Source organism: Pagrus pagrus, assembly GCF_965226575.1.
Source record: "Pagrus pagrus genome assembly, chromosome: 12".
Classification (NCBI taxonomy): Eukaryota; Metazoa; Chordata; class Actinopteri; order Spariformes; family Sparidae; genus Pagrus; species Pagrus pagrus.
The window spans coordinates 1546655-1561060 of NC_140196.1; the positions used below are offsets into that span (position 1 = coordinate 1546655).

Here is a 14406-nt window from a genome sequence, read left to right on the forward strand (position 1 = left end):
CTCGTTTCCTTCCTTATCACCTCATTCTCTCACTTCCTTCCTTCATCTTTCCCTGAGTACTTCCTTCCTTTCTCTTCTCCTTTGCAACCTCGCTCACCTTTCGTAACATTTCCCTTCCTTTTACTTACTTCCTCCTTCCCTTATAGGTGCCTCCTCTTCTCTCCTACCTCCTTTCCTTCCCCACCTCCTCCTCACACACTTTTCTGCCATTTGCTTTTCTTCTTTACACCCGTTGTATAAAAACGGCAGTTTTGTGAATGGAGTTTGGTGCAGCAGCTTTCATTGATGCTGCTGTTTGCTGCTGTTCTGCATCTTTTAAGTTTATAAGAGAAGAAAAAGCCACCACGTACCTGAGAGGTTACAGGTTTAACAGTTGAGATAATGAGATTAGATGAGAAATAAAAATTACATCATATATCATCACATATCACAAGTAACTTACAGGCAATAAATGTAATAAAGTATCATAAGTACAAGTAAAACGATCCTGTAGTTTAAACTGTAAACTGTCGCCTGGCTGTTTCTCACATCTGATATTCACAAAGGATTTTAAAAATAATCTGGTTGATAATAAAATCAATTAATTTTAAAATGTGCTACTTTGACTCTGATGCAGCATGTACTCTGTAAAGTAACTAGTAACTAAAGTTATCAAATAAATGTAGTGGAGTAAAAAGTACAACATTTTCCCCCCAAAGTGGAGTGGAGTGCAAGTATAAAGAAGAAGATGGAAATACTCAAGTGAAGTACAAGTACCTCAAAATTGTTCTTGAGTAGTTTCCCTATAGTACCTGAAAGAATGTACTCAGTTACATTCCATTACTTTTTAGATAACTTCAGTTACTTTACAGTTTTCCTACTGCAATAGTCTCCACTCCAATGGAGGACTGAACCTGCCAAAAAGTACCTCACTACTGTACTTAAGGCCTATGGTACATGAGTAAATGTACTTAGGTACATTTCATCCCTGATTACATGGAGGCCTAATGAGTACTCTTTTATTTTGATACTGTTGTTAATAATTTTTAATTTAATCTGATATTAAATGTACTCAAGTATCAAAAATACAAATTAATGTAAAAATGTGCTGCTTTGGCTCTGGTGCAGCATGTAATCTGTAAAGTAACTAGTTACTAAAGTTATCAGATAAATGTAACGGAGTAATAAGAACAATATTTGCCTCCAGAATGTAGTGAAGTGAAAGTATAAAGTATCAGAACATGGAAATACTCAAGTAAAGTACAAGTACATCAACATTGTACTTCAGCAGGCCTGTAGTTCTTGAGTAAATGTACTCAGTTACATGCCAGCACTACACCTTCAGTAACTAGTTACTTCAGTTTGCCGGCTGCATCAGTGAGGAGGAAGAGGAGTAACTCGAGTAACAGTGTTGAAGGTGTCAGGAGTAACTTCCCGTCCATGAATGTAATCAAGTACCGCAGGTACAGAGGTTCCTGCAGCCTCAGCTGCTGCTCTCTGATTGGCTCTCAGGTCAGTTCCTCCTGAGGAAATCACTCCTTTTATAGTTAACGGAGCGTCGCGCGGCTGTTTTCCGGGTTCACACTCACTCAGCATGTAGAGGAGGCGGGCCGCCGGAGACACCTGGACCGCCGCGGACACGCCGGAGCCCGGACACACTATCGATCCGCACGTATCGATCAGCTCGCCTATCAGAAGGTGAGGAGCGGGGGGAGGGCGGTGATCGGGGGGGAGGAGGGAGGAGGGAGCGCTGGGGATCTGGGGGGGTTCAGTCCGCTCAGGGTGGATCCTGGTCCCGGATCAGACATGTCGGGTCCTGCAGGGCTCTGCTGCTGCCGCGGCTCTCTCAGCCACTAACGCCACAAAACTCTGCTTTTTACTGACTTTAAGTGACGTCACAACAGGTGACGGGCCACTTATTACTTCCGGTCAGAGATCAGATCAATAACACCAACATCACGGCGGTTTGCTGAAGGTTTGTGACGACACGCAGCGAGCAGCCTCCTGCTGCTGCAGCCTCAGGAGGCCGAGGAGCCAGCGAGTACTGCCGGGGGTACTTGTACCCGTCAGGCTGGGTACTTGTACCCGTCAGACTGGGTACTTGTACTCTGCTGAAGCTCATCACATACGATCAGTGCTGCAGGAAAGACTCAGCCAGTAATCAATAACAACAAACAGCCGGAAATATCTACTGAAATACCAGGGATGGGATGTAACTGAGTACTTTTACTCAACAATGTTGCAAAAGTACCCAACAGTCATACTCGAGTAAAAGTAAAGATACAGTGTTAAAGTATTACTGTGGTCAAAGTGAGAGTCACACATGTGAAGAGTACTCGAGTAAAAGTCTTAAAGTATCTGATATTACATCTGAAGCATGTAATCTGTGAAGTAACTAGTAACTAAAGTTATCAAATCAAAGTGAGTAAGAAGTACAAGATTTGCCCCCAAAATGTAGCGGAGTGGAAGTATAAAGTACAAGTACCCCAAACGTCAAGTCCTTGAGTAAATGTACTTAGTTACTCAGGGGTCTGAGTACTTCTACCACTGGTAATTACTGTGGTACAAAGTAAACACAGTCATACTCGAGTAAAAGTGAAGATACAGTGTTAAAATATTACTGTGGTCAAAGTGAAAGTCACTCATATGAAGAGTACTCGAGTAAAAGTCTTAAAGTATCTGAAGATAAATGTACTTTCAGTAAAGTAACTGATCCATATATTACACGTGTACTTTAATGAATGACTGCAGCTCAGGTTGACTCGTTGCTGGTGGAGGAATCACATCCTGTACTTGAGTTACAGTACAAATACTACAGTTTGAAAGTATTCAGTTACACTTCCTGCTTGTAAAGAAGTATTTCCAGCTGAGTGTAGTAAAAGTACTGAAAGTGAAAGTTCTCATCATGTTTCAGCAGCCGGAGCAGCTGAAGTTCACCCGTTATTGATCGACACATGTTTAATTTGCATCGATCAATAAACCGATCGATCGTTTCGTCGTTTAAACCAAAAACATCAAACATTAACTCAAATGTTTGTCGTGTAGAAGAGTAAATTTAACATCTGTGAGTTCGATGGTTGAACAAATCGAGCAAATTATTATTTTATTGATTACAGACACACGATTAAAGGAGCACTACGTAGTTTTAAAGAATTTTAATATTGACGACATTAATGATGTAGCAACACAAACCGTCTCCGTCAGTGAATAAACCAGCTGCTCAGAGGACAATAAGTCCCAGAATACTGTCTGAAGCTAGAGAGGTGGCAGGGTCCGCCACATATAAACTGTGTTGTCCTTTAAGGTCAGTTTGTTTAGGCAGAAGAAAAAAATCAGCCAATGAGGATCTTTCTCTGCTCGTTAAGACTACAGACTGCTCCTTTAATCAGAGTGTTTGCTTCAGGGCGTCTTCCTGCAGACGTGTTTCTAAAAACAGCCGTAAAGGTCACGTTCTGGTTCAGAGCCGGAGGTCGCGTTGTACGAGCAGTCAGGACGTTATGTTGCAGAAAGACGTTGAACTTCGTCTCTCTGAGCGTTCAGATGTTGTGACGACGAGCAGCCTCCTGCGTTTCTGCTCCGAGCCAAAATCAAACTTCATCAACGGCAAAATAAAGTTTATACGCTCCAGACTTTGAAATCATGTACGTTTACGGAGGTTTATGCATTTTGCAGTCTGTAGTCCTAAAACCCAGACGTCAGTTAGCATGTTAGCTTGTTAGCACTTCCTGTTCCCTCGTCTCAAAGTCTGTGAGTGTTGAATGTGTTGTCAGTTAAATGTGTCGTTACCACAGGCTGAACACATTTACATGTTCTGTTAGCGGTTGCTAACAAGTGTCTGAATGAGACTACAGAGGTTGTCGGGGACATTAAACGTCCTCACAGCGAACACGGAGACTCGTCTCCTCACTAGTCCGTCTTTACAGGCCCACTTTAGTTACACACTGTTCTCACTCTGACTTTACAACTTGTATTGATCAGTTTATAGAAAACCTGGATAGTAATTGTGCAGTAAGACGCTCAGTGGTGATGAAGTCATGTGACCGTGATGTCGTCTGTTTGTGTGCTTTGTACGCGACACCGCTGTTTTGTTTTGTTGTTTTTGTTTTCGCTGTTTTATGCACAAAGTTTAGTTTTAAGAAGGAAATACGTCTCGTGATGCGCTGATGCTTCTGTCCTCGCTGCAGCATCAGGAGTTTTTATCTTCGGTGATATTGTTACTAAGTTTAAACTCGGACCGTGTTGGACTGTATGTTGTGGACAGGGACATGTCTCACAATGAGACATAAAACATTCAGTGTAACCGTGCAGACGAGACGCGTCTGAACATCCAGAGGATAAAACTGTAAATGATCATTTTCAGTGATTTACATTGAAATATTAACAGAAACCAGCGTGAATAAAACCACTTTACGTTTAAATTAGTTTTATTTCTTCACCTTTCTGCTGTTTTAGAACGTTGAACTGAATATTTCGAGTGATTGTCACTCACCACGTGTTCATTTCCATTTCTTTTGAGCTTCACACGGACTTTACGTCAGACTCACAGCTGAGTTTGTGTTGAGGAAAATGTCAGCAGGCTTTGATGGTTTGAATGCACCTGAACTCACCGTGTAAACCTGCACAGGAAACATGAGAGATGCCTTCACGTGCAGGACAAATTCACGTATTTGTCCTTTAAATGACTGATCTGTGCTGTTTGAGGCGGTTTCATCTTAATGCCGCCGTGATCGTTGAGAAATTAAAGGTACTTTGAGGTGAATGAACGTGTTAATGGTTGTTGTGAGGACGTTGTGATGCAGTTTGACTGGTGCTGGTGCCTCGTCTCTGCACAGCGCTGCGTCGTGTTTCACCTGATCTGAGCTCAGTCTGCTTCACTTCCTCTGTTTTAAATTTAGGCCAAACTTTCAGAGACTTCATCACTTCCTCTTTTCACTGTTTTTTAACGAGAAGACGCTGCTTCCAGTTCAGTTTGCAGCTCGCCAACTCAACGAAGCTGCGCCGGTCTGAGGAGTACCTGACCTTTACTGGACTTAGTTTATTTTGCAGAGCGTTAAAGCTTCATTAATTCCTCCACTCTCACAGTAAGTAGCTTTCAGGTTGTTAAATCAGCATCATAGTCTGTTCACCGTGTATCATGTTGGTATTCAGACCACAGACTCCATGTTTTTTACTCTCTGTTGCGTCATTTTCGTAGCATTTCACTAAAATTCAGCCGGACATGTTTGGTATCTGTGGAAACTTTGGGATCTGAGCTAGAATTCAGAATAAAGTTCAGATCGTTTGAGGGAAGTTTGGACAAACGGCACGAGTTTGAACTACCTGAACCTCCGGTGCGTCAGTGAGGTTGGTACAAAATAGTCTTTGTAGTCGAGTGTGCAGCCTCACTGTGTCTGATGGTTTGTTGTTTGTGTAAAAGCTGATTGTAGTTCAGCTCGTTTTGGTACAAAATGCACCTTTAAAGCTCAGAATCAGCGACCGAGGCTCCGGCTGCTTCTGTATTAATCTGTATTCCTGTGTCAACATTAAGATGGAGCACATTCATAAATAAATGAGTGTTACGCCTCAGATCTCCTCAAACAGTTTCTGGGCGTGTTTTTTTTCTCCTTTCACACTTTCTCACTGAACTTTCACTTCACAGTCACAACGAGAATCAAGTGGGAAATTAAATGTCGTGTGTGCAGTCGAACACAGCTGCAACGACCTGATGTCTTTGGTCATTTATCATCTGATTTTGATGAAATAGCTGTAATTAAAGCTGAGATACTTCGTTACTCGTCCTCACGTAAGCGTCTCTAGTACATGGGACATTCAAGGACTGTTGGAAATTTAAAAATCTGACGTTTTTACGGATTTTGTCTTTGATAAATGCTGTCATTTGGGCAGTTTGAAAGAAAACATGCCTTCAAAAACACCCACAGGTTTTTGGGTCCTGGGGGGTTAAAGGAACAGTTCACCCAAAAAGTAAAACCCAGTCATCATCTCCTCCCTCCATGTTGATAGAAAGTCAGGTGAAGTTTCGTAGTCCACAAAACATTTCTGGAGCTTCACAGGAAAAAGAAAAAACCAAAAAACACCAGATGTGTCCATACGGCTCGTCTGCTGTATTTACAGTCTGCAGGAGAGGAGAGATCACACACTGATCTGAGGAGACGTTATTTTAGCCCTTGGCGTGCGGTCGAACGCTTTTAGCTTAGCAGCTACAGTGAAGCTTTAAAAAGGTGTAAATAATGTGAATAGTTTCTTTCCACCGCTGCTGTCAAATACAAATACACAAGAAGCATCAGAGGTTCAGTAGATCTGCAGTGGATCTTTCTTTAAATCAGCAAATAACGATTTTTTAACGATCAGCCGATCGTGTGTGTGTCTTTCATCATGTCACTGTGTGTGTGTGTGTGTGTGTGTGTGTGTGTGTGTGTGTGTGTGTGTGTGTGTGTTGACAGCATGGGGAACCTGATCAAGGTGTTAACCAGAGACATCGACAACAATGGTGGAAACTTCTTCCTGGACTTTGAGAGTAAGACACAGTAAACACACACACTCACATCACATTAAGCAGTGAGTACGCACATGTCCAGAGTCACGGTGAAGGACGTCTACTCAGCTGACATCATCTGTAGAAGAAGAAGAAGAAGGACAATGTCTCAGTTTACTAAGTTGGAGACACTTTATAAACTGTGTGAAACTCTGTCTCTGACTGATTCTGACTTATTTGTTCCTTCTTGTAAATTCAGCAGATGTTCTACATGAACTTCTTTCTGTCTCTGAGTAGAAACATGGCGTCTGTTTGTCTCAGTGATGGACGGGTTTGTTTTGAGAGCAGGGAAGTGACATGTGACCACAGGTGGTCACTCAGGATGGATGTTGATCAGGTGTGAACAGGAAATGTGCTGCAAAACAAAAACCAGGAGCTAAAAGAGGCTAAAGCTCCGTAGAGCTGCAGAGTTGGAGGTGATCCTGACGCTGCTCATTCGACCGTTTCTTCACGAGTCAACAAACAGCTGTTTGCGTCTCTAAACACTCCTGAACCTCAGTATTCATCAGCTAATGACATCATTAGATCACATGCTGCACTTCAATGTTGTCTAGAGAGGGAGGGGTGAGACAGGTGAGACAGGTGAGTGATGATGAGGACGCTTACGTTTCCTTACAGATGCTGAGCCCACACAGTCGGAGACGTCGGTGTGGGAGACGGTGAACCAGGTGCTGACGGAGGCTCGGGTCATCCTGGACGACCTGCAGGCGTACAGAGGGGCAGGAGAGGAGATACGACAGGTGAGCACGAGCTACGTTTGTCTGACGGCTTCAGTTACTTTACAAATTAACATTTTCCAGCGCAGATCAGATCGTTTGTTGATGTTTGCAGCTTCACAAACAGTTTTTAGATGTTTGAATCATTTGAATCATTTGAATACTTCCTCCATCACTGGATTCAGGCTTTTATTGTGAAAAGACAGGAATGTGGCTTTGTATTTTGTGATGAGATGATGAGTGTGTATTGTCTGTGTGTGTGTGTGTGTGTGTGTGTGTGTGTGTGTGTGTGTGTGTGTGTGTGTCCAGGCCATCCAGAGTCCTGGTGTGGAGGGGGTTCAGGAGAAGGCCTGGTCAGCTGTTGTTCCTCTGGTCACTAAACTGAAAACCTTCTACGAGTTCTCCCAGAAGCTCGGTAACAACCTGACAACAACTTTTCTCTTTAAACAACCTTCTGCTCCGATCGCTGTCTCAGAGTCAGAGAGACGTCTCAGCAGCCAGCGTGTCCATGAAATGTCCTTTCATTCGTGCTGCTCGAGTATTAATGTCCCTGATTCTTACGACCCGTGACGCTCCCTCCAGCGCCACCCTCAGGACAAACTGTACACTGTTATTGAGCTCAATCACAAGGAAGTGGTTTTGTATAGGGGATTTGTGAAATTTGTCAAAATGCACCAAAAATAAAACTGAACTACGAATTAATGTATGAAATGTGGCATCAATTAATATTTCTGTTTTAATTTATTCATTTTGAATTATATTTTATTGTCTCCCCCTCGTCTCCCCCCGTCCTGCCTGTCTCCCCCTCGTCTCCCTCCCTGTCTCCCCCCGTCCTGCCTGTCTCCCTCCCTGTCTCCCCCCGTCCTGCCTGTCTCCCTCCCTGTCTCCCGTCAGAGTCCAGTCTGCGTTGTCTCCTGGACGTCCTCACCAGCTCGGCTTCGACTCCCACTCAGCATCTGGAGCAGAAACAAGCTCTGGCTCGTCAGTTCGCTCACATCATGCACTTCACGCTGCGCTTCGACGAGCTCAAGGTGCTCCACCTCCACCTCCACCTCCTCTTTCCCTCCTGCATCTCCTCTTCACCTCTTTCCCTCCTCCACCTCCTCTTTCCCTCCTGCATCTCCTCTTCACCTCTTTATCTCCTTCACCTCCTCTTCACCTCCTCCACTTCTCTTCTACATCCTTGATCTTGATGAGCTCCATCTTCACTGCCCTCCGTCCTTCTCTTCCAGTGGTGGAAAGTACTTTTACTAGTAACAGAGTATTTTCATACTTCAGTATTGCTGCTACTGTAACTGAAGTTCAGGATCTGAGTACTTCCTCTGTGTCTCAGATGACGAACCCGGCCATCCAGAACGACTTCAGCTACTATCGTCGGACCATCAGCCGCATGCGGATCAACAACCTGTCAGTGAGTAGATGAACCCACAGTGACATCACCGCATCATTCAGACGCACGGACGTGTTGAGAAGTTTATCAATGAATTTAAAAATGAATAACTCAATAAATAAAAAGGGAAAATAAAAAGAGCAGGTAGGAAAAAATGTGTACTTTAATGGCATAAAATGTGTTTATTAATTTAGATTTGGCAGTTTCAGCCTCCACAGCGGTTTGAAGTTATGTTGTAACAGGAGACGATGTTCAGCTGATCTCTGACCTGTTGCTTGTTTTTCTTCCCAGGCCGACGCAGGAAATGAGGTCAACAACGAGCTGGCCAATCGGATGTCTCTGTTTTACGCCAGCGCCACGCCGATGCTGAAGACGCTGAGTGACGCCACGTCAAAGTTTGTCTCAGATGTGAGTCTGTCCATCAATTAATCCCAGTTTATTTATTTATGCTTTTTATTTATTAATTTTCTAAATAAATGTGTTAATTGAACAGCTCATTCATTCATTCATTCATTCATTCATTCATTTCACTGTGATTGTTCTCTGAGTGTACGGAGGACTGAAACTGACAAATCAAAAAGAAATAAAGAAATAATGTATAAATATAATGAGTATAAATCAGTATGTTCACTAAAATAATACTAAAAACAAACGTAGGAATTAATTGAATAATTTAATTAGCTTTTTTAGTCCCCAATTTATTTATTTATTTAGTTGTTTTACATTTTATTTATCAATCTATTGTTTTACTGCAGAAATAAATACATTTTAAAATTAATAACTGAATTAAAAAACAAATTAAATGGTAAGGTAAATAAACAGCGGACTTAATACAAAGGTAAATAAATACAGAAGCAAATTAAATTTTTTTATTTTAAATTAATTAGAATAAAAATAAATAAAATAAAATAATAAATTATTATTTTTGTTGCACTGATGGCAAATTAATGGATTTACTGAACCATTCATTTCTGTATTTTTTATTTTATTTTGGTAGTTTCAACAGCAGGAAGACACAAAGAAGTTAAAGTTTATTTTAAATCATAGAACGAGAAACCTTTGATGTCGTTTCGTTATATCGTAGGTGTAATGCACACGTCAGCCTGCAGGGGTCGCTACAGCACTGCAGACTGTACGTCTTGCTATTTTATGAACCGCCAGCAGAGGTCGCCCTCAGTGAAGTTTAAACACTCGTCGAATCATTAAAACTAAAGTCTTCCTGTTTGTTTTAACGTCGGGTCACAGAAATAAATTATTAGTTTGTTTGTAATAAAATTATGTGACGATATTTTTCCTTCTTTCTGCTCAGCAGCCGCGTTTCATTCATGATAATCTGACGAGTGAAGACGAGGACGTTTTTACATTCAGCTAATAATATTTAAATAAAGTTTATGAGTAGAGATTCATAGGATTTCTACATGAGGCTAAAATAAACTGAAATAAAAACTTGGTTGCTGTGACTTTCCTCTAAAAACATACAACTTTGGATTTCTTTATATTTAAATTTTCTTCTTCTCAAAATTTTATTTGCTTAAAGATTTTATTTTTGATATTTAAAGAACATGGCAATGATAAAACTTGAATTGTAATAGAGTACTTTTACACTGTTGTATTTGTACTTAATTAAAAGATCTAAAACAAGCAGTCACCTGTCTGAATGGTTTTCTAATAAACATTACTCACCATAACTGTCGGAGACTTGAAGTTCAATAAAGTTTTCTGAAATATTCTATTTGTTTATTGAATGAAACTTTATTGTCCTGCAGAATCCGGACGTCCCGATCGAGAACACGACAGACTGTCTGAGTACGATGGCGAGCGTCTGCAAAGTGATGCTGGAAACACCGTGAGTCCTGACACGTTCCTGAACGCATCATCGCAGCCACCAGCCTCAGACCTGAACCAACACTGTGTGTGTGTGTGTGTGTGTGTGTGTGTGTGTGTGTGTGTGTGTGTGTGCGTGTGCAGGGAGTACCGCAGTCGTTTTGCCAGTGAGGAGACGGTGTTGTTCTGCCTCCGTGTGATGGTCGGCGTCATCATCCTGTACGACCACGTTCACCCGGCCGGAGCCTTCGTTAAGACCTCCAATATAGACGTAAGAAGAAGGACCGCACACGCGCGCACACACACACACACACACACGCACACGCACACACACATGATCTGTTCAGGATCAATTAACTCTGCTGTTTGCTCGTTACCAGATGAAAGGCTGCATCAGAGTGCTGAAGGAGCAGCCGCCCAGCAGTGTGGAGGGATTACTCAACGCTCTCAGGTCTGACAGCATCCCGACACACCACCAACACATCACACACACCAACCAACACATCACACACACCAACCAACACATCACACACACCAACCAACACATCACACACACCAACCAACACATCACACACACCGGTCAAAACATCACACACACCACCAACACATCACACACACCACCAACACATCACACACACCAACCAACACATCACACACACCAACCAACACATCACACACACCAACCAACACATCACACACACCGGTCAAAACATCACACACACTAACCAACACATCACACACACCACCAACACATCACACACACCAGCCAAGAGACAGAGATCAGGAAACATTATTACTGAAGTCACAGTTTTGACCAGTTCAGACCTGGTATCGACATCCGGCCTGTGTAATCCGATTACAGGTAGACAGCTCAAAGTACAGGTGTGAATGAGACGCATTTGATATTCATTCTGGGCCGCACATGACCGAAGAAGAAGAAGAAGATTGTGAACACACCGTCTGTTTCAACTGATCAATCCATTGAACCAGTAACCACAACATCACCAGACTCCCTTAACAAATGTGTCAGTTTAGTGAGTTGTTGAGTTGGAGACACTTTATAAACTGTGTGAAACTCTGTCTCTGACTGATTCTGACTGATTTGTTCCTTCTTGTAAATTCAGCAAATGTTCTCCATGAACTTCTTTCTGTCTTTGAGTCAAAGATCACAAATGGTCTCTCAGGACGGATGTTGGTATCAGGTCCGATCAGCCTCTTAGTGTCTCAGTGAAAAATGTCAGATTACTGATTTTCTCCCCATTTTGACTTGAGGGACTTTTATTAAATCTCCATCATTAACCTGAGTCTTCTCTGAACTGATTATTACTTTGAATGATGATTACAGTGCCTCCTCCGTCCCTGCAGGTATACGACCAAACATCTGAACGACGAGGCTACCTCCAAGCAGATCAAAAACATGCTGCAGCCAAATTAAGTCGACGCTTCTTCGGCTGAACTGAAACTGGAGTCGATGCAGGGAGACAGAAGTGTTATGGTCCAAATTTCAAAAGAACTACTGAACAAAGCTGTAGCTCATGTTTCGTTGTTTAACCTCAGTTGTTGTTTTTAACTCTCATTTGAAAAAAAAAGCTGTTTTTTGTTGTCATTGTAAAGAAAAAAAGGAAAAGAAGAGTTGGTTGATCCAAGAAAAGATGGCGTAAAAATCAGCTGTTGTGTTCGAGCTGCATTCACGTCACATCTGCTCAGTGGAAGTTTATTCTGCCACCTGGTGGACGCTGAGAATAGCACAGGTGACTTCCCTTTGTTGTTCAGACTTTCCTGTCGTGGAGCCAAAAATGTAAAGTTTGTCCTGATTTCTGGGGCTGAAACATGAATGAATGATGAAGATCCACCTACGTTAATCTGGAGCTGTAGGTTCATCAGCAGCTGGGTCTGCTTGATTTAAACATCTGTAGACTTTCCAACGTGTTGACCATTCGTCCGTGATGTGACCTGAATGCAGCTCTGACAGATCTGTTAGATGTCTGATAGATCATCACTTCAGACCCGTTCTCCACCACAGAACCTTTTACAGAACCATTTTCAGAACCCAGGAACTTTTCTACCGGAGAAACCTTTTCTTGGTTAAATCCTCGACCACAGTTCCTACCTCAGACCAAAGTCTCTGTGGCCGAGCTCAAACTTTCAGTTGACTGTGAGCTGGTTCGAAATAAGATGATGTCACGTTCGTCTGCACCAATCAGAGTTTAGCATCATTGGAGTCGCACTTGACGACAGCTGTTGGCTTTTGTTTCCAAACATCAAACACCTTCCTGATGAAGCACATTATTAGATTTAGTTATTAATATTTACAGACGAGGATTAGGGAAAAGTCAGAACTGTGACAAAATCAGACGTCTGACTTTTTTCTCAAAATTTGTAACTTTTTTAAAATGTTGATGTTTCTACAAAATTGTAACTTTTCCTAATTTTTTAAAAACGTTTTCCTAAAAAAAAATGGCCTTTTTCCCCCCTCAAAATATTGATGTTTTTGATGTGACTTCCTGCAAAATTGTAACTTTTTTCTCAATGTTTTAACTTTTTTTCAAAATTGTGACTTAAAAATTTAGTCTGACTTTTTTCTCAAAATTTTGAATTTCCAAAATTTTTACTTTTTCAAAATTTTTGTTTTTGTCTCAAAATTTTGAGTTTTTTTTTTTAAAGTTAGGCGTCTGATGTTCCCCCCCAGAATTTTAGTTTTGCTTTGTTTTAGAAAAGTCCGACTTCTCTCAGACTGTTAAAATTCTGACTTTAAACTCTCAAAAAAATCAGATTTCTCTGTTTAAAGTCAGAATTGTAAAAAATAAAATAAAATTGTGAAGATGCTGAATCTAAAATAAGATTTTAAACCACGTTATCTCTGAGAAAAGCTTCTGGCTGCAGAGTTAAAGAAAATAAAACCCTGTAGTTTTTCTTCACCAGCTGTTTTTACACACAGACAATCAGCAGCACGTCAAATGAAGCCTGGACCTTGAAACTGTCACCTTGTAGGGAAGCAGACACATTCACAGACCTTCAGCTGTCGTCAAATGTTTTTCAGAACAGAAAAGAAAAATAAAACTCATTAAAGTCGTACATCTTTGTGAATGTCTCCAGACGAACATGTCCGCTGCCTCTGTCAGCCTGGAGAATCAAACTGTGGACGAGCTCGTGGACGTTTCTTGTCTTTGAAAGCATTTCTATAAATAAAAGTCTCTGTGGATGTCAGGACGTCACGTGACCTGCATTTCAGACACGTGTCACTTCCCTAAACTCCCCCACGGATCAACTAAGTTCCTGGTTGCTTGAACGAACGCTCCCTGTGGGTTCTGGATTCTTTGGTGGAAAATGGTTGAAACACTCGGTACTGGTCAGTTTGTTTGGGGAAACTCAAACAGCTCATTCCTCCTGAGAAGACCAGCTGTTGTCACTTACAGCTGGTTAAAATAAGTGTGATGACTAGTTCTGGTGGTTCTGGTTCAGTGTGTCTCAGGTGGTTTCCACTGAAACTGTCAGGGAAGCTGAGCTGCTCTTTCTTGTTGGACAGTTTTATTGACGTCACGCTGTGTGGCTGTCAGGAGGACTGGCTGGTTTGGTTAATGTACACCTGGTCCACCTCCCATAAAGAGCAGCAGACAGATGTCCTGTGAGTGTTTCTGCTGACCGCCTGAGACACAGCGGACCAGACCGACCCAAACATTTCTGCACCTCGTCAGAGAGATTTAGATTAAAAACTCGGTACGAAATCATCAGTGATTTAATTTGTTGCTGTAAAAATGGGAAGCACCGTAATAAACTGGCTACTGAGAGGCTGAGAGGAGAGGAGAACCACTGTGACTGATGTGGACTGATGTGGACTGATGGGGACTGATGAGGACTGACGGGGACTGATGAGGACTGTTGACTGGTGAGGACTGGTGAGGACTGATGAGGACTGTGGACTGATGGACTGATGCAGACTGAAGGACTGACGAGGGCTGACATGG

At 42.0% G+C, this 14406-nt stretch overlaps 1 protein-coding gene across 2 annotated transcripts; it reads left to right on the forward strand.

The window, feature by feature from the left end:
- The first annotated feature begins 1458 nt into the window (after window positions 1-1458).
- Window positions 1459-11979, forward strand: LOC311266656 (CYFIP-related Rac1 interactor B-like). 2 transcript variants are annotated; one of them, XM_084369118.1, is made up of 11 exons: window positions 1459-1677; window positions 6420-6493; window positions 7130-7251; window positions 7537-7642; window positions 8122-8258; window positions 8561-8638; window positions 8909-9025; window positions 10384-10463; window positions 10586-10712; window positions 10822-10892; window positions 11807-11979. In XM_084369118.1, exons 2-11 carry the CDS (start codon window positions 6421-6423, stop codon window positions 11874-11876), a joined length of 981 nt encoding a protein of 326 aa, XP_084225244.1. In that variant the 5' UTR covers window positions 1459-1677; window position 6420; the 3' UTR covers window positions 11877-11979. The 2 variants fall into 2 exon arrangements, with proteins under 2 accessions (XP_084225244.1, XP_084225245.1); XM_084369119.1 differs by lacking the exon at window positions 1459-1677 and adding an exon at window positions 4946-5060.
- Window positions 11980-14406: the final 2427 nt, after the last annotated feature.